General features: G+C 44.4%; 1 protein-coding gene across 1 annotated transcript in view; it reads left to right on the forward strand.

Annotated features, from left to right (window-relative positions):
* Positions 1-101: 101 nt before the first annotated feature.
* LOC308145183 (sphingosine kinase 1-like) overlaps positions 102-20,961 on the forward strand; it is a gene marked incomplete at both ends in the record, with an annotated part of 45,212 nt that continues 24,352 nt past the window's right edge. Inside the window, one exon of the mRNA XM_080516545.1 lies at positions 102-528. Coding sequence (XP_080372671.1) covers positions 102-528 — 427 coding nt within the window. The remainder of the gene's footprint in view (positions 529-20,961) is intronic.

The following is a 20,961-nucleotide window of genomic DNA, read 5'->3' on the forward strand; positions in this document are numbered from 1 at the left end:
CGCCGGCTGACAGTCAGTCCGCAGCTCCGCACTCCGGGAGCGATGTGACCGCGCTACCGCGTCCCGGACCCGCTGCTCCCCGCGTCCCTGCTCCTCCCAGGATGGACGAGAGGAGGAGAGACTTGGAGAGATTCTCCAGCACGAGCTGGGTCACGCTGTACGGGGAATTCACGCTCACCGGGAACCGAAAAGTCCGGTGCTCCGTGATCCTGACCGAGCGGGACCTGGTCGTCCAGCGGCTGTCGGCGGCACCTGTCGGGCGCAGCAAGACGGCGCTCAGCCTGAAGGACTGCGTCGGCTGCCGGGCGTACCGGGGACAGGAGCCCGCGGACCCGGCGGCGTACCTGTCCGTGTACTTCTACCCGCTGCGGCGGCGCTGGATGAGCTCCGGGGTCTCGCGGCAGAGGGTCGAGCAGAGCTTCCGGCTCGCGGCGCTGCAGGACCCGCGCTCCAACCTGGACGAGGCTGAGAAGTGGGCTCGCGCCGTCCGGGAGCGCGCTGCCCGGCAACAGCGGCTCCATGGAGACGGTGAGTCCTCGTTAGCAACCGGAGCAGAAAGTTTGTGGCGGAGGCAGACTGGAGGGAAACGACGGGCTTCACACTGGTTCCACATCTGGTTCCACCGCGACGGGCTGCAGACACACGTTGTTTGCTTTTCCCGGCGCTTCGTTTACTTTGCATCCGTGACAGAGCAGCGGAAAGTGAGACACAAATTAATAACTCTAACAAACATAAAACTGTTTTACTAGTCTGTGTTTTTGTTTTTACTATTGTGTTTTACGTACTTGTTTTTATCGGTAATTCTAACATGGAATGTAAAGTGACCTTGGGTGTATGAACAAACAAATAACAAATAAAATGTATTATTATTATTAGTAGTAGTATTATTAGTATTAATTTATTTTAAACTTGTCTTCAATTCAGTGCAAAAGTTAATCTTGAATATAGTAATGTTAGTTCTTTAGCAATTAGCAAATCATGGCAGTTAGAGAAGCGACTTGGGCTCCAGCATTTGGACGGGTCACCACTGTGGGTCCCTGAACTTGACCTTTGACCCCCGCCAACTCCCACCAGCACCACAGTCCATAGATATATAGGTCAATGTGGAAAAGGAATTTCAACCAAGGAGACTTTAATGAACTTTGATGAGTTCAATTTAATAAAGTTACTAGTGCAGGATCCCAATATTCTAGCATTTCTTACTGAACTTCCAACATTTTCCTCCAATTTCAGTGTCTACAGTGTTTATATCAGTATTTTATAGTTGTACGATAAGATAAGACATATTCTGTGCCAGAGCTTGTTTCAGCCGACAGTAACAATTCAGTAATTCAACATGTAGATCAAATAGTTGGACAGAGACAGCAGCTCATCTTTTAATGTGGCTTTTAATGCAGCAACCTGTGCTTAACAATATATAATGAGTGTTGCAAGATCCATCCAGCCATCCATCATCCATCCATCATCCATACCAATTTATCCTGTCCAGGGCGCTGGTGCTAATCCCAGCTATCTGTGGTCAAGGGCAGGGCACACCCAGTTCATCACACTCTGTCAGATAAGTTTTGATTTTGAAAATGAACATGTCGTCTAATAACGACACACAGTTTAAAAGAACACGTTATTGACATTGATTATCTTATTCCATTCACACATTTCCATTTGTTTAGGGGAATTGAGTAATTCCCTGTTTTGCATATAAACATCCAATAATGAAACATGTGGCAGTTCTTCCCTCATATTCAGAGGCTTTGAAACTGTTCGTCATCGTCACGGAGCCACTGAAGGAACAGATGATCACTTCTTCTCTGTGGCTACTAATCGTTGTCTTCTTGGTTTCTAGAAAGCTGAGTATTACAATTTCACAGAGAGTTATTAGTTTTATGCAGAAATAGCAGCATCAGTCTCGCTCCTGGTTTATTTTTGTGTATTAATCACCTCGTTGCATCCCTTTGTCGTGGCTTCCGCCGGCTCCCCGGCCCTTCCTCAGCTGTGTATTGGTTACCTGAATAAAATGAATAAAAGAATGACGCAGAGTCGCATTTCAGTAACTCTAGAGCTCGTCTCTTTTAATATAGAAGAATCCTGAAAGCACAGCGAGCCACTGCCTGCATGAATTAAACAACAGCTACTCATGTCGTTGCGGAGAGTCGCATTTCAGGAGACGCCAACAAACATATTTACTTTAAAACACACCTGACTAGCACAGGTTGCTCGAGGTCATGAAATGCCAGGAGGAATAATGACTCCAGCGGGGAATTTCCCTTTAAGTGGAGGTTTCTAAAGATAAGTTATCTCATTATTTGTCCTTCGAACCAAATCGTTTTCAAGGAGGAAACAAAGTTTTATGTGTGTGTGCGTGTGTGTGTGTGTGTGTGTGTGTGTGTGTGTGTGTGTGTGTGTGTGTGTGTGTGTGTGTGTGTGTGTGTGTGTGTGTGTGTGTGTGTGTGTGTGTGTGTTTCCCTGCACTCAGCCATCGTATCGCTGGCACACTGTGACCCACTTTGCATTTTCCCATTTGCACAAAATGTATTTTTAACGAGACAAAACATGCTGCGATTGCGCCGCCCGTCACTGTAAGGCGAGACGACTTTTCAGTAACTCAAGACCGTATGATTTTTGTTTTGAGCGATATCGTCCTTTGGCCGTCTTGAGGCGTAACCCGACACGCCGACGGAGCGACTCCGCCGCCTCGGGAACCGAGACCCAAACACAAGCGCCTTTTATTGCTTCCCCCGTCGCCCTGAAACCCCCAGACTCACGCCCAGGGTCTCCCTTTTTTGGTAGCTTTGCATTCCGGCTCAACAACAAACCCCCCGAATCAGAACAACTCACAGGTCAGTTCAGGTCTTATTCATTTCAGTCATATTTATTTCAGTTGAGGGGCCACATCAACCTGATCTGACCTCTGGAGGCCCAACAAGTCAAACATCATATATTAAACTGCAGATATGGACAAATGTCAAAGTCTTTCCTTCTTTTGATTCTTTTGTAACTGCAAGAATTTACCAATTCTTGTAAATTCTTGAAATTGGACATTATGTTTGATAAAAAAAACAAAACCTCAGTCACCTGTATCTGGATATCGTATTTTTATTCAGGATTAAAACAATTTTGAGTTTACGTGTCTAAAATTGGACTCATTTTTTTATTGTGAAAGGCGTTGCGTCATGTGACCTCCACAGATTACATTAATTAATTCTGACCAAGGGCGGTTTTGAATGTCATTTTTGACAATCTCGTGTTTTTAGATCAGCCTCTGTCAGTTTTCATATTTATACTTAAAAAAAAATCACATGGCGGTCCGGATTAGATTCTCTGGCGGGCCGCTTCTGGCCCCCGGGCCGCATGTTGGACACCCCTGGGGTAGAGGAAGAGAGAGACGGGGAGGACAGACAACTGCTTCAGGAAGCACCAGTCCCAGCCTCCAGGTTCTCACAGTCCGTCTCATCTCCCGCTGTCGCAGAAAACTAAAGTGTTCCTGTCGTCTGTCACATTATGCCTTTTTAGATCCTCTTTTAAAACCCTAGACTGGTGATTGTCCTGGGCCTCTTTATTCTGTCCTTTGGAAACTCAGTTCTTATTACGTTAGATGTGTCTTTAACACCGCCGCGGCTCCACAGGCTTCATGTTTTGCCTTCCGACGTTACAAAATGTTGTATAGTTTTTATATTTATGCAAACCAGGTTATTTTTTTTTTATTATTTAATTTTGGATTGGTTCCTCTGAACTGTGCTCTCAGCATTATGTTTTACATCCTGGACCACCCTCTTGCTCTGCAGACAATCCTTTTACTGCCGATCTTTTATCTGTGTGTGTCGAATGAGGAGAGAGAGAGAGAGAGAGAGAGAGAGGGAGAGAGAGAGAAAGGTAGAGAGAGAGAGAGAGAGAGAGAAAGGGAGAGAGTGAGAGAGAGAGAGAGAAAGGGAGAGAGAGAGAGGGAGGGAGAGAGAGAGGGAGAGAAGGAGAGAGAGAGTGGGAGGGAGAGAGAGAGCGAGATTGAGAGAGAGAGCGGGAGGGAGAGAGAGAGATTGAGAGAGAGGGAGGAGAGAGAGCGAGAGAGAGAGGGAGAGAGAGAGAGGGAGAGATATAAAGAGAGGGGAGAGAGAGGGAGGGAGAGAGAGAGAGAGAGGGGGGAGAGAGAGAGGGAGAAGGAGAGAGAGAGAGAGAGAGAGGGAGGGAGGGAGAGAGAGAGAGAGAGGGAGGGAGAGAGAGAGAGAGAGAAGGAGAGAGAGAGAGGGGGAGGGAGGGAGAGAGAGAGAGAGGGAGGGAGAGAGAGAGAGAGAAGGAGAGAGGGGGGAGAGAGAGAGAGCGGGAGGGAGAGAGAGAGAGGGAGAGAGAGAGAGAGGGAGAGAGAGAGAGGGAGAGAGAGAGAGAGAGAGAGAGAGAGAGTGAGAGAGAGAGAAGGAGAGAGAGAGAGAGAGAGGTGATGGTAGTGATTGTACAGCCAGTGAGTAAAGGGAAAAGGTTCCCAGTTGCAGGTTCGATCTCACCGCAGTGAAGAAGGTCTGCAGCGTTCATTGATCTCCAAACTCCTTCCAGCTGCTGGAACCTTGTTGAGGTTTGGAACGAAGGCAAAGTCTGACTTGTCGTCAGCAACTCATTTAACAGAGTGTCTAACTGAGCTGGAGCTCGTTGAGTTGAACACAAACTCCAGCTGACTTGGTGTTTTGTCAAAACAATGTGTTTAATTGTGCTTGACAGGAGAATCACTGGATGTAAATGGAACACAAGTGAGTTAACATGTGTTCCATTTTTTTTTTTTTTTTTTTCTGATTCTGAAAAAAAACAAAAATGGAACACAAGTGAGTTAACATGTGGAGAAAGTTGAACAGGAGCAGAACAATGTGTGGTTCTTGTCAACGTAACCTTTAATGGTGTGTCGCGTCGCATTATGTAATAACGGTGCAATATGTAATAATGCCACATTTTGTAATAATCTCTCGCATTTTGTAATGACGTGTTAATATTACAGCCGTTATTACAAAATGTGGGTGTTCTACTTTTTTATTTTTTATAATTTGGTGCATTGTGTAATACATTTTGTCCTTTATCTGTAGACATGGTTCTCATTTATGTCACTCTTTGCCTTTTCTTTCATCCTTTCAACACCAATGCTGGAAAGCAGGGCTCTAAATCAGGCTGGACTTTTTAAATCACCTCCCGTTGTGGCTGGTGGGTTTTTAAACTTACATGCCAACCCAAATTTTATTGAATTTTCCTGAAGAAATGAAACCAGATTGTAAAGTGCCACTGATTGTTCACCCACATTCTGTAATAACTGTTGCAATATGTAACAAGTTACAACAAAATGCGTCGTTATTACATAATGAGTTTAAAAACGTATTCCATTATTACATATTGCAGCGTTATTATATAATGTGGGTACATGGGGTGTTGTGGGCTCCAGCAAGTGTGAGGAAGCAGGAGACAAGCTAGATGGACGTGAACTCTCCACATTATAAAGACATGATTTGTGCCGGCCTCCTGGACACACTCGTCTCACTGTGGACGTTTCCCAGCTCAGTGTGAAAGCAGCTGCCACGCTTGGCTCTGTTTACGTAGCGTATCACAATTCACGTATCCAATTATAGCACGGATACGTTCACGTTTGCCGTTAGTGTTCAACAAAAGAAATCACGAGGACCTTGTCGGTCCGCGGACAGTTTAAAGAAGTAAAGATAGTTTCCTTTGATACTCCAGTTATGAGACAGACAAACCTGGAACTCAGCTTTGAAAATGACTTTTATTTTGTCAGGTCACAGTGAACCCCTCTGTGGAATGTGTGGATGTGTTTCAGTGTGCCATTACGCCCAGGGTGTTGTGGACGAGACTCGATCACGTCAATGAGTCCTGCAGCCAGCCAGTAGTCCAGATGAGGGCGGTGCTGCCAGTCTGACCTCGCCGTTCATACTCCTGCCATTGGTACGGTGGCCCTGAAGTGCAAACCACAACCAATCACTAAACACAACAACAAATTGAAAAACACAACACAAATGAAAAAACACAACACAAATGAAAAAACACAACACAAATTCAAAATCACAACACAAATGAAAAAACACAAGACAAATGAAAAAACAACACAAATTCAAAAACACAACACAAATGAAAAAACAACACAAATTCAAAAACACAACACAAATGAAAAAACAACACAAATTCAAAAACACAACACAAATGAAAAAACACAACACAAATTCAAAAACACAACACAAATGAAAAAACAACACAAATTCAAAAACACAACTGCAAATGAAAAAACACAACACAAGTGAAAACACACAACACAAGTTAAAAAACACAACACAAATGAAAAAACACAACACAAGTGAAAAAACACAAAGATGGTATCTTAAACAGAAAAGGTAGAGATTGTCTCTGATTGGACGACGGGACAGAACCGCTTGTGAGCCGGAGGTCATTTCACTTGTGGCGCGTTTAGTTTCAAGAGGAGAAAATATCAGGAAGGAAAGGAGGAACAAGGTTTTGTCCAGCTGGAGGAAAGAGTCGGTAGAGGAGTCAATAACGTTTCCATATTTTAAATTTGTGCTCAGGCAGAATAACTTCTGGTTCAAAGGCTGAACGGGTCCGTCGTCCAATCAGAGAGCTCGTCTGCTGCTCTTCCATTAAAGTTAATGTCCTTGTGTTTTTTTATTTGCTGTTGTTTTTTTCATTTGTGTTGTGTTAATGAATTTGCAGTTGTGTTTTTGAATTTGTTGTTGTGTTTAATGATTTGTTGTTGTGGTTTGCGCTTCAGGGCCACCGTACTTTCTCCCCTGGACAGATAGACGCACGGTAGATCTGTAACGCCACGGCTACCGAAACCCTAAACACCAATATAGCTAGACGCTTTCAATCCAACTGCATCATGTCGATGTTTTCTTTAGCATTCACAAAGCTTGAGAGACGAAGAGGAGCATTCTTCACACTTGTTTGCAGTTTCCTCTCTGCGGTCAGCTGAACCTCGCTCAGCGCTGGTGTTCAGGCCATTAGTGCTTGTTTGCATGATGATGCAAACCCAGACCCAACAAGCCATTAGTTCTCCCTGTGGCGTTTGGTATTTCAGGATTGTTTCTCACTCTTGGAATTTAAAGCCTGAAGCATCAAGGAGGATAATGTGTCTGTAAAAGTGCTACACATTTATATTTTAAGCAAACGGCTTTATTGATCGTGTTGTGAAAGTGGTAAGGTGAAATAAGTTGTCTTCACGCGGTTGGTCATTTCCTCTAATGGACAGGAAGTGGAGCGTGGAGAGTGTCTTCAGGTGGAACCTGGAGGTGACGTGAGGCCACGGACGCGTCGGCCCAGTTTCTTTGACACAACCTCTTGCTTCACGTCCCTCATTAGTTCACTTCGTCAGCTGACGCCTCCCAGTCTCTTCCTAAGCGCCGTTGATTGTCGCTTCGTCAATAAAATAGATCGGACCCACCCTGTGGACAGTGTCACCGTTAAGATGAGGGAGGAGGTGACAGCAGGCAGAGAGGATCCTTGATATTGATTCATTTATACGGTCACAGTTGTTGGTCGTCTGCGTGGAGTGCTGCTTGTCCAATCACTGATGGTTGAAGCACATGAACAATAAATGAGCTCCCTGTCAGATCAGGTCAGTTTTCCATGGTGGATGATTGCAGTGGTGTTTTTCCCGGCGTTCAGGAGTTCTCAGAGGGAGTGGAGCGTCCTCACCGGCAGATAAAATGTCAATGACTTGGATGTTTGTGATCCTCTCGACACACCCCGTCCTTCCACGACGCTGCCGGCTCCGTGTGGACTGCCCTGGCTCACCTCGCTGGGCTTTTTGGAGACGCCTCCTCCAGGAACCACGGTCAGCTGGCACTTTCTGCCTCATTTATATATTTCAGCATCGTGACTGAGCGTCCTACACACACACACACACACATGGTTGTACACACACTGACCTTATCTAGTAAAACACATCATACATCACATATCTTACCAGCCCTTTTGTTGGATCATAAAAAAACAAACTGCTGATTAAATTCAGTTTGTGTGGAAACACAAGGCAGACGTTGAGCCCATAAAAAAACTGTGACCTGCATCCTCCAGAGACAATCCAGTTACTGGGATTTGGTATCGAACTAACATTTGCAATCAGTCCTTCTTCATTTTCTGTGACATCACTGACATGTTTGACAAATGTGTGCAATTACAGGGCCGGAATGGACATATCAGAGTTTGGTTTTTTTTGCTCCACATTGTTTCTACTGTAGTGACGCAGTCAGGCTGCATGGTGGTGTGGTGGTGAGCTCCATCATGTCACAGTCAATTTATCCCCGGTTTGAGTCTGAAATTGCGGGTATTTACTCCCCACTGTGACGTCCTGCTTCATCATGAGACAGAAGATGTAGAATAACCACAACCGTTGTTGGACTGAAAGCAGGAAGTGATGTGTGGAGCAGTGTTCTGAACATGTTTTGAATCATCTCTGGGGTTGTGATTTGTGCTCATGCACTGTAATGAACGTGGCTGTGACTCGGTGGGAACGGCAGTGACGAGGAGCACCTTGTTCCCGGGGGGGGGGGCGGGGGGGGTGACTTTGCTTCTTTTAGCAGGCCTGTCTCATCCAGCCTGCACTGTCACTGATACTTTACCCCCCGACTGAGACGCAGAGGAAGCTGGGACACTCGTTTCTGCATTCAATTACACAGTTTCAGGAAAAAAAAAACTAAATCCCCACAACATCTGAATGAGAAAATGTGGTATGTTTAATTAGCAAGTCCTGATCTTTAATTGAAAAAGGAGCTTGTCTCAGCACTTATTTAACATTGTGTCTACAATTCTGCTTTTCTTTGAATGAACAGGAATACTAACCGCAGAGTAAAAGATATATACAAAAAGAAAGAAAAAAAACACACTGCGGTGGATTTATATGTGATAAAACTTGGTATATTTGTCATCAGAGTCGGGCTGAGAGTCACTTTTGACGTCAACAGAGACAAACTGATCCGGTGGTTTGATGTCCAGCACCAGTTGGCATATTAATTCGCAAATTTGACGAATATCGTGTTTACACTTCTTCCCTGAATCGTAGTGGCTGAGCTTCACCCGGAATGAGCTGCTTTTGTTTTGTTGTTTATCCTCAAAGTACATTGATATCAGGGACCCTTTTATCCAATAGTGCGTCTCATTTGTTCTCTATACTAACGTGGCAGATTTGTAATTTATGCATAAAAGCTCCTGGCGACTGACGTCTCTGTCCACGAAACAAATATTATTTATATTTAAGTTTAACTACTCTTTATGCTATAAAATAATCAAACTGGTGTTTTGATGTGTCAGAACTGTTAGTCAGTCAGGATACGATGCCATATTACACCATTATTATTGTTATAATGTTAATATAGCAGCAATCTGCACTGAGTCACATGTAATGATTCACAAACAGGCGCCACCTTCATTGAGAGTCAAACATCAAACCACTGATCCAGGATGGCAGAACCACCCACTGGACCACCTGGACCACATTCTGGGCCTGTGCTGCCTCCGAACTGGGTGACTGTCGTACTCTGTGGTTATCTTGATGCATTTTTATATATATTATATTATATTATATTATATTATATTATATTATATTATAATAGCACATATTTTCCACATTTGATCCTCAAATCTTTTCAGGATCTCTTCTTTCCCTCGTGTGACAGATCCTGTCCTCTATCATGTTACCGTTTATTTATCTTCCCCCATATTCACATTATTTGCTGGAAAAGTCTGACATGTTTCATAGCTTACTTTAATAACAATAATAATAACAATAATAACAAGCTCAAGCCCCGTTTACACAATTCCAAGTCAAAACGCAAATAAAGAAGCCAACGATTCTTTTACACAATAAAACAAAGCACATCAATTGGTTTCCAACTAAATATTTCTTCACATTTGCTATAAATTCATAGAACTCTACTGTGGTAATTTTTTTTTCTTTACATTTCTGCAGACTCCAGGGCTTTTCCTCTACATTTATCACCTTATTGATTTTGTTTTGTTTGCCTTATTTCAGCTTATTGTCCTGCCAAAGATCGATGCACTATCTAATGAAACCATATTGCCAGTAATGAAAACTCATTGAGAAAAAGAGCCCAACTTTTTACTTGTACTTTCCTCAATTACTTCAACTCTCTTAAGCTTGGCGCTGGTGGTGTTGGGTAAGTGAGTTGTCTGCGTTAAGTCCAGGAATAAAGTGCCGGCCCTGACGGCATATATGAAAATAGAAGCTGAGTAATAAACGTCTCCTCTCAGGTCACACCCTTGATGAGCAATCGGCCTTGAACAGTGAAGACGCCTCCTGATTCTCTCCAGCGAAACCTCGCGTTGTAATATGCTGAGATCAGACGACAATAAGTGTGGTGAGATAGTTTAAATGAGTTCTCTCTGCGGTACGAGAAGCATTTAGCGTTTAAGTCGCACGGCGGCAGTCGTTTCCCCGAGGACCGCTGCTCCGCCGCCGTTGAGCTCCATGTGCTTCTGAGAGCTCCGGTCCAGCCTCTCGCCGTGCGTCTGCAGCTCCCCGCCGCCCGCCGGAGGCTGACGGCAGTTTACTGTGTTTGGTAGCGGCGCCCCGCCCTCGCTTGTCTCGCAATGATCAAACGCAAACAACGTTGCCTGCTGGCAAATCGTAGAAGTTTCTCAGCGACGGTGTCGCCACCGTGTGCCTCGTACCAGCAGGCAGAAAAACGTGGCGCTCACCCGGTTTGTTATTCTCTGAGAAACGGGGTCTCTTAAAGTCCTCGTGAAATGAAGATTCGACCTCCAAAACACTCTGGCTGTCGCTTCGAGGGACATTTTTTATGCTAACTGGCTCAAGGGTAAAATGTTAAAACACTGCAATCTGCGGGAAAATAGCTGATAAACAGTGGTATTTCCTCTGCTGGGCGGAGCTTCTGACAATAATAGAGTGACATCACTGGTTGTGCACACGCCCAAGTTGTGTTTACATTATGGAGGATCAGAGTTTTGACCACGAAGAGGCTGAATTGAACCATATTTCATCATCATCATCATTTCAAACCCAGTGATTGATGAAGAAGACACAGAAGGTGGTTCTGCCATCGGTGACCCCGTCTGGAACATGTTTGAGGAAGCAGAAGACGCTTCGTCCTCCATTCGTCCTCGTCTCCTCAGCAGCCGCCAGTTTTCACCTTTGAGGCTTTGAGGCTCCTGACTTTTGGCAGAACGACTTCCTGGATCATGTCGAAGAGCTTTTCCCACTGCGCGGAATCACCGAAGATGAGTCCAGGTGTTACTTGATCGTCTGCTAGCCGCCCGAGCTAGCGGCTCCCGCTAGGCGCTAGCCGCTCCCGCCGCCTGTGCTCCTTTCCTCCTCTCTGGTCTCTTCCAGGCTCAATCTTTCATCAAGGCTCATAAAACGCCAACTATAACTTCAAAACACTGTAAAAACTTGGATATTTAAGAGGAAACAAGTCGATATAAACACAACAGATGGAGATCTGCACAACTCTTGACGTCACGCCCACGAAGAAGGATTCCCCCGACTTCCTCGGCTGGAGATTCAAAATTCCAATAACTTTGTTATGCGACAACAGTGGTGGGGCAGAGTCGGAGGAACCTTAGAAGTAGAACCCCAACTATCGTTTTTTGCAAAGTAGTGTTTTACATTTCACTAGGCCTTTAAGTCGTTCCCTGATACGCTGACAGCAACAACCACTAATTGACTCTCCGGCCTCCAAACGGCTCGCTCACTGAGGAGAGAGTCAGGCTCCACTCTGGTGAAAGAACATGTGGTTGTGGGTTTTTCATGGTGGGAAATGCATTTCTTCCATACACATTCTATATGTTCTTATCTTGTGAATATAGTTTGGGGGATTTTCTTTTACACTTCCCAGCGATACACACTGTCAGCTTGAACCTCCAGCTCACGTGATGTTAATTAACAATTTACAACCAGCACAGTTTAACTGAGCGTCATCTTCTTCAGTTCTTCGTTCTGGCGTTGCTTTTCCTGCCGCGGTCCATCCTCCGCTTCAGAATGTGACCCAGACGACTAAAATACACACGGGAGATGGACGTTTTTCCACAGACGGGCCGCGGTTACGTCGTCGCGCTGCAGCCCAAACCTCGCTCTCAGTCTCACAACACATCAATCTGTGGATAACAAAGCTCAGGATGCGCACGGACAACTGCATCCCAGACGGCTCAGGAGGGTTTTAATTCAAACCTCAATGTCGTAAACTCTCTGCCTTTCCTTAATATAGATCCAAGGCGGGCTCACCGCCACCACCTCCTCCTCCTTTGCCTTCCACACCCTTTGTGGTTCTGGCTCAGCAAGAACTCTTGTTGCTTCAGCAGTTCTGACTGCTGGGCTGAGAGGAAGCATTAAGACTTTTGGTGAGATAAGGTTCGGTGGTGTTTCTTTGAAAGAAAGCAGCAGGCCATATAAAGTTAAGGTGGTTTCATGTTTTTAGTGATTCCCGGGGCCGGAAAGGTTTGACGTTTGCAAACACGAGTGTCACTGTGCGTCAGAGAATGACCTCTAAAGTTAACATGCAAAATAAACAACTGTGTTTTAGACACTTGCATTATGTAAATTATGTTTTGATCTCATGAAATTTGGCAGTAACACGTCACCCGGATCATCTCATTACTGCAAATCTTCACATTATCGACTTATTGCAGTTTCAAACTTGATCTCGATTCATTGTTTTGAAGTATACTGGATATTTCACCTGTCGCTGTTCAGTCTAGACACACGCAAAGTGCAGTATTGCCCTCTGAAATATGATTGAAGGTAAAGGTGGCGTCACTTGGAAAACAAAACTAGCATTTGAAATAATCCTTTTAAGTTTCCCTGAATTTTCCTGCCACAATCTCACTTCTTCAGCGAGTTATAGACAAGTGACCAATTTATGAGAATTGACATTTTTCAATAACTCTTTTTTTCCTACATTTCTATTCCTCTCTCATCACCACTGACAGGACTTTGTAGAAAAATTCTCCTGACCAGAACTTTTGTACTATTTGTGATCTGAGACATTCAAAACTACAAGAAAGCAGACTAACTGCTCTTTAAACATTAAACAGTACGACCATCCAATAAATACACAAGGTTGACTAGCTTGTTTTGCGTTTGTTAGCTTAACGAAACCAAAGAAACCCTGTCAGTTTCTTCATAGGAGGGTATAATGGTCAAATTATTGACATTTAATGCAACATGTTAAAAGAAATGAACACGATGAAGCAGCTTGTTTTTGGACAGAATGAACCAAGGTACTGCTTGAAGGAATGATTCAAGATAAATAAAGATTTGATTCTATTTTTTAATCAGTACAAGATACTTTAAATTCAGGTTTTAAAAAGACTGAAAAATTTACATAGTAGGCAAGAAGTGAGGCGCATTGAATCAGAACTCTTTCCCAAATGTAACCAGCAGGTTCACTTCAGTCTGAAGTTCTCAAAAGGAAACTGCCTTTCAATTGATTTAGACTTAAAAAAAATAAAAAAAATGCGCACATTAATAATTAACACCGACCTCATAATGATTTGTGAAGCGCGGCCGTCATGCTGGAACCACGCTTCATGCTCCACAACTGGTGAAAAACTAGCAGCACTCGTTTTAGACCAGATGCCGACGAGCGCTGCTGAAAAGCGCCTCAGGTTGGAGCAGGTTGTTCACTGAAGTGTCCAAAACCTGTTCATCTCTGTCATTTTTGCTGCATTTCATTGACGTTTGTTTGTTTGTTTGTTTGTTTCCCCCCCAAGAACCTTTCCTCCACACATCAAACCTTGTGAGACAGCAGCTGACTTTGGCCCTCGGCTGGTCTCAGGCCAGGATTACGTTTTACATTTGTTGAAAAGATGTGGTGGTACATATCTGTCATGTTACACAGGGGCCTTGGACAATTCAAGTATCAGGTCAAATGCATGTTAATCTATTAATCCCTTAAATGTGGAAACTGGATTCCTTCCTAATGGAGTGTTTGTCCTGACTTACAGCTCGTATCTGTGGAGCAAAACAAGCCTGTGTGTCGTCTCCACTGCAACGCTATGTGCAGGGGCGGAATTAAAAATATACCTTCAATAGCCATTACAGCAAAGCTACAACAGATACCAGCTATATTAATAAAAATAGAGTCCTTTCCTTCGGTATTTTTAGTCTCACATTCACGTCGCCTTGTGCAGAGTGAGCGAGCCGACATGGTGAAACCACAGGACAGTTTATGTGCCACATGCTGCACACAGAGCTGGACGGTTGTTGCAGGACTCAAAACACGCAACTTCAGTGATTAATCGGCGGCGCAGCCGGTTTTATGACGGCAGCACAGATGCAGGAGCTTTGTTTATGGTGCGATGAGGCAAACATCCATCTTGGGAGGCTGAGCTGTTGAGGAAGACACTTTTTACACGTAAAGATTTTTTGCTGGTGTCGTTGATGTGGGTGGAACAAAAAGCCCGGTGAAAGTGACCTTCAGTATAGAGCCATCTGTCTGAGACTGAAACGGACTGGCTGCCAACAGGTGGCTTTGTTCTTGGCTGCAAAAGATTGCTGTTGTTTTGTTTTTGTTTTTTTTATAAAGTCCAATTTATTGAGTATTTGCAAGGCGCTCAATGACACTACAATGTGAAGTTGTTTTTTGCGGCTGTGCAGCATCATGTTCACATGACGACTTCGTATGACTACACGGGGAGCAGCATGGCCATTCGCCATGAAACAACTATTTCACCTTACGACTACAGATTGCTCCACAAATCTATGAACTCTGGATCAGTTCAATCCAACAGAGTCGTAACATAATGCCATTACATGGCATTTTTTATAACGAGTGATTTAATCCCTTTAATAATTTCTCCCTCTACAGCAACACCTCCTGTGTGTTGTGGACAATTGCTCACTGGCCAGGCTGCTTTAGCGCGGCCCAAAGTTTAGTTTAGTTTTGCTTTCACGCGGCATAGCTCCATCACACTGGGACCAACACCAGTCTCAGCGTTAGCCTGGCATTTGAAATTCAAATTGACTGCCCGGGAAAATCAAATATAAAAGACCTGCGCCAACGCCGCATTCGTTTGCGGAACAGAGTTAGCATTGCGAGCATGATAGCTCGTATAGCTGCAAACTGGCCTGTCAGGTAGCTACATCGCAGTGAAATGCTGAGCAAGGAGCGTCTCCATGGCAACAGATCTCCTTTGCGTTGTACGGGAAATTATTTTGTTGTTTTTGTAGCATTCATTCGGAAACGGTTAGCTGTTAACGTTCACGCAAGGGTATTTTTTGCGAAAAGTTACTAAAATAAAAGTTACTAAAATACATGCATACATACAAACCAATAAATAAATGAATAGTAAACGTAACCTTCTCGGCCAAACTTCACTGGTCACTTAACTTCGTTGGCGAAGGTCAAGGTAAATATGGGCGCAAGAGTCCATTTCTACTGGACGGCTGTTTTCCTCAGCTCGTCTGTGGAGCAGGTGTTTAATGACGGTGTGGTTCAGGTTCCTATCAGCCACCCTGGTTTCTTCTTTTATGACTAAATGTGTCACATTAGGCCTCAAACTGGGACCTTCTGAGCCACTGAACCTCAGAGTCTCCCAGCATTTGCAAGGATACCAAAACATATAGAAATATGGGAAACAAAATGACTTTATAGCCGTAAAAATAAACTCAATCCAGCCCTTTCTGTCTTTTCAAAAGCGTGTTGCAGTCTAAGTTCGAGCTGCCCTCAGTAATCTCAACTTGGCGATTTGTGTTTCTGGTCGTAAACATTTTTTTCTCTTTTTATAGCTTTTCATGCTGCGACACTCACAACCTGAAACATATATTCAGAGGAAGAGGTGATTTTATGCCGCCGCAGGGTTCCCAAATAGGCAGCCTTGAATGTGAACGGCTCCATGTCACGCTCTCTGAGCAACATTTGGAATTTCATGATATAAAGAAATGATGAGGATTTAAGCCCAAAATGTCAGCAGATGTTTTTTTTTTTTTTTCAAATTTCTTTTCTTCAAGTCATTCTGGAGTTGTTGTTTTGTGACGATTCTTCCTCTTAGTCATGCACATCCATGTGTGTACAAACAACTCCAGTTTAATTCAACTACTTATACCTTCTTTTATTTAATTATCTCTTGTTTCTATTAGTGTTAATTGTGGCCTTCTTTTTTCTGTGTCACTGCCGGCGAATCCACACCTCCGTTGTTGCTTCTGATTTATTTATGAGAAGACGTCACATCTGTCAAATCCCTGTAAAAATCAGTACATTAGAAGATGCATTCATGCCGACTAAGTGGTGTGACGTACCCACAGCTGCTTTTTTTGTGTCTTTAGTAGGACTCTGACACCGTTTCCTTAATCGGGGGCAGCTTTTGCTCCGTCATGCTGCAGCGCTGATGAGGAGCTGATTTCAGGAAGTTGGACTGACGCTTGTAACAAGTCATCGCTGCATCACACTGAGTCACGATGACCATTTAAGGTCGGCAGTCATTTCAGGTTTTTTTCCTCCCCATTCATTCATCTTCTTCGCGTATTGTTCTCCTCGTCCGAGGTGTTGGATCCTGTTCAAGATGGCAGATCTATAGACAAACACTGCTCAGACCCAGGCTGCTCTGATCAAGTCTGGCCGGGTCGCCGGGGGCGACGGCGTCTGTTGTCTGTGACCCAATGACCCCGATACATCACTGATAACGTGTCTCAGTTCATCTCTTGATCTTGTTAGATTTTGCTGAGTGTGCAAACTCTGATTGGTTTGTGTGTCTGAACGCCGCACAAACCTTTTAATGCAGATCTATCAGGCAGTGTGTTTCCTCATTTGTTGGATGTTGCGCAGCACTATTGTGTTTTAATCATCAGATTTTGAACATAACGTTGAATTAAAAAAAGAAAAAATTAATACTTCTACATCCCAGAAATACAAAGTGTAACGGAAAGGAGCAGGTGGTAAAAGACGTGTTCTTCCTCGCCACTTTCTCTCTTTTTCTTATTTTTGCTACCAAACGTCTTTCTTACACTTCCTGGTGGTGAACCAGTGATTCAGAATAAGATTGTGAAAAGCTCAGATCTTTACAACCCTGCTAGAAAACATTCTTCAACCCCTTCAGTGTTTGAGGCGATTCAGTTTTAGCGTCCTCCACATCTGATGAACCTTTATTATAGTTTTAATCTCAAGTGACACACGTGCACATCTCAGATAAAAAACAAACAATGCAGGGATGTAGTGTGGTTTTATGTATATGAAAAGGGGGAAAAGTCATGTGTAGGATTGGTTCTGATATGTGTTGATTTGAATAGAAAGACAGACGAGGAAAGAAAATGCAGGAAACTCAACAAAGTCTCTGAGTGTGTTGATGGGAGCCGACAAAGTGCCCGGTGCAGAGGAAAGCTGTCACACCAAACTAAGAAACTCGTCTATTCTCAGACCGTATATGTACCCAGCTTCAGCTATTATAAGGAACCTTTTCCGGACTATGTGCTTTTTTTCTTCTTTTTTTTTTTCTCTCCCCAGGCTCCAGGGTTTTCCCCCTTTCATTTAGACTGTTATTTCCTGTGGCGAATACCTCAGTAGTGATTATTCCATTAAGATCTGGAGCAGTTCCCATGCTGTCGGCTTGACGAGAGCAGATGAGACGCCGGTGATCACAAATCAGGGGGACGCGGTTGACATACACGTTTTTTTTGTTGTTGTTGTGTTTCATCTCTGCGAGGTAGTGTTTAGTCTGGAGCAGGGCCGTTCCCTTTATCGCTACGACCCGGTAATCTTGGTAATTAGGCCCACGTTGGCTCCGCCGCCACTGTTTGTTCAGGACGGCGGCGCATCGGCGTGGTGATCAGGGCCAACGGCCACCCAGAGAAACACCAGAGCCACAAGCGCAACACGCTCCACTCCCTCCAGAAGTTACCGGCTCGGCTCTGCGGCAGCTTGTCTCCCCGGCGCCGAGCATCCTTTGTCATGTGGAAGTCACACTTTGGCTCAGTGCCAGCGAGCGGCTGCAGCAGAACTAATGGCAGAGGAGGGACAACACCGGTAGATAGTGTCCTCAGGAATGTTTGGAGAAGGGGAGCAGGAGCACACAGGAAGTGGCATGGGACTGGACTGAGCCAGTGATGGCCAGTGTGTGCACACACACACACACACACACCCTCCAAGGTCAGTGTGTTTGGGGCCAGCTGTCATGCCAGCTGATTCACCAGGGCACTTTCCCTCAGGAGTCCAGTCGTTCTGATTTAGAGATGAGTCCGTCCAAATGATACGAGGACTGGTGAAGTTGGTTTTCCATGGTTACGAAGCAGATGGAGCTCCTCCGGCCGTATAGCAGCGTATGAACAGTATCATTTGTATTGGACATGCATGATATTATTGGCATATTGGCATTAGCCCAGTGGGGTTGAAAAATATCTTGGTCAAAGAATCTACACGGAATAGTTCAAATTTGAAAGTCCATTTTCTTTCTACCTGGATTTTGCATCTGGTCCCTGTTTTCTCTCGGTTCTCCAACTACTTCCACCTCTGGATCTGTCTCGTCAAATCAAAGCACTTTTCATACAGATATACTTGCAACTCAAAGTGCTTCACATAAAATAAAAATATAAAAAATAGAAATAAAATAGACACACACACACACACACACACACCAACCCTAACTGCCCGTAACAGAGTATAAAAACTGATATAAGAATGACCAGGCACTGATGATCCAGGAGAGTAAACACCACCCTAGGGGGCCGTCTACGCCCAGCGGGCCACAGCCTACAGCTCCGGGGGGCCCCATCATAGGGACCGCCCCCACCCAGCCGGTCAGGAGCCCCCACCACCGTCAGTGAACCGCAGTGCTGAGCTTCACCGCCAAGGCCAGAACCATCAACTAATTAAATGCTAAATTAAAAAAGTGAGTTTTGAGCCTGTTTTTAAAAACACCAACCGTCTCTGTGGCCCTGAGGCCCCCCGGCAGGCTGGTCCACAAACGTGGGCCATAGTGACAGAACCTGTCCTCACCATCGGTCCTGGTCCTGACACTAGGAACCGGAACAGGCCGGAGCCAGAGGTCCTCAGGGGCCACGAGGGCTCATATTGTAAAAGCAGGTCAGAAAGATAAGAAGGCCCAAGACCATTAAGACATTTAAAAACTAATACTAAAATCTTAAATTCAAGCCTGAAACACACAGGGAGCCAACGCAGTGATTCTAAAACAGGCGTAGCGTCCCGTCTTCTGGTCTTCGTCACTCGCGCTGCAGAATTGTGGAGCAGCTGAAGGCTGCTGGTAGATTTTAGGGAAGACCAGAAAGCAAGGCATTACAATAGTCTAAGTGACTGGAGATAAAGGCATCAGCACCTCCATGCTGGCCAGAGAGAGAAATGGGTGAACCCTGGCTGTATTCTTCAGGTGGTAAAATCCTATTTTTGTTATGTTCTTAATATGAGGAATAAAATCCAGCTCAGACTCAAAAAGAAGGCCCAGGTTTGTAACTCACTGAGGTTCTCCAGTCCTGCAGTGATGGTAAAAGCTTCTCTCTCTGGCCTTCAGGACCAAGAACTAAAACCTCAGGTTTGTCCTTGTTGAGCTGGAGGAAGTTCTCTGCCATCTATGATTTTAAATCTAAAATGATCTAAATACAGTTAAAAAGGGCGTGTAATGGCCCTGTGTCATCAGGAGACACGGCAATGTACAGCTGTGTATCATCAGCATAGCTGTGAAAGCTGATGCCATGTCTCCTGGTGACGTTCCCTAGTGGCAGCATATAAAGATTAAAAAGTGTTGGACTTAAAATTGAACCTTGAGGAACTCCACACTTGATTCTATGGGTTCTTGAGGAGCAAGTATCCATACTTACATAAAAGTGACGATCTGAGAGATAGGAGGTGAACCAGTTAAGGGTTAATGTGAGCTGGAAGTTAATGTGAGCTGGAATCGTAGGGGTTGTGCCGGTGGACACAAACAGACTCATCGAGTTCCATAAAATCAGGTTTATTGCAGGAAATGTCCAGGGAACAGGAGGAAACAGAAAAAGGAGCAGATCATGTAAGTTACCAAAACAATAATCTGCATTGAACAACTTTAAATCATCTAAAACCGAAATGCGCTTTTTATAGTCCATTTTCAGAAACTTGTAGTTATTATGACGTCACGAAGTGAAAGTGCAGTTCGACTGCCACATTGATGTGATCACCTTTCCTAACTCCTTTAGGAAGCCTCCTGACACCTTTCCTAACTCCTTTAGGAAGTCTCCTAACACCTTTCCTTAACTCCTTTAGGAAGTCTCCTGACACCTTTCCTTAACTCCTTTAGGAAGTCTCCTAACACCTTTCCTTAACTCCTTTAGGAAGTCTCCTAACACCTTTCCTTCACTCCTTTAGGAAGTCTCCTAACACCTTTCCTAACTCCTTTAGGAAGCCTCCTAACACCCTTCCTTAACTCCTTCAGGAAGCCTCCTAACACCCTTCCTTAACTCCTTTAGGAAGTCTCCTAAGACCTTTCCTTAACTCCTTTAGGAAGTCACCTAACACCTTTCCTTAACTCCTTTAGGAAGTCTCCTGACACCTTTCCTTAACTCCTTTAGGAAGTCTCCTGACACCTTTCCTAACTCCTTTAGGAAGCCTCCTAACACCTTTCCTTAACTCCTTTAGGAAGTCTCCTGACACCTTTCCTTAACTCCTTTAGGAAGTCTCCTAACACCTTTCCTTCACTCCTTTAGGAAGTCTCCTAACACCTTTCCTAACTCCTTTAGGAAGCCTCCTAACACCCTTCCTTAACTCTTTCAGGAAGCCTCCTAACACCCTTCCTTAACTCCATTAGGAAGCCTAATAACACCTTTCCTTAACTCCTTTAGGAAGCCTCCTTACACCCTTCCTTAACTCCTTCAGGAAGCCTCCTAACACCTTTCCTTAACTCCTTTAGGAAGCCTCCTAACACCTTTCCTTCACTCCTTTAGGAAGTCTCCTAACACCTTTCCTAACTCCTTTAGGAAGCCTCCTAACACCCTTCCTTAACTCCTTCAGGAAGCCT

This window comes from Blennius ocellaris (genome assembly GCF_963422515.1).
Source record: "Blennius ocellaris genome assembly, chromosome: 3".
In the NCBI taxonomy this organism is placed as follows: Eukaryota; Metazoa; Chordata; class Actinopteri; order Blenniiformes; family Blenniidae; genus Blennius; species Blennius ocellaris.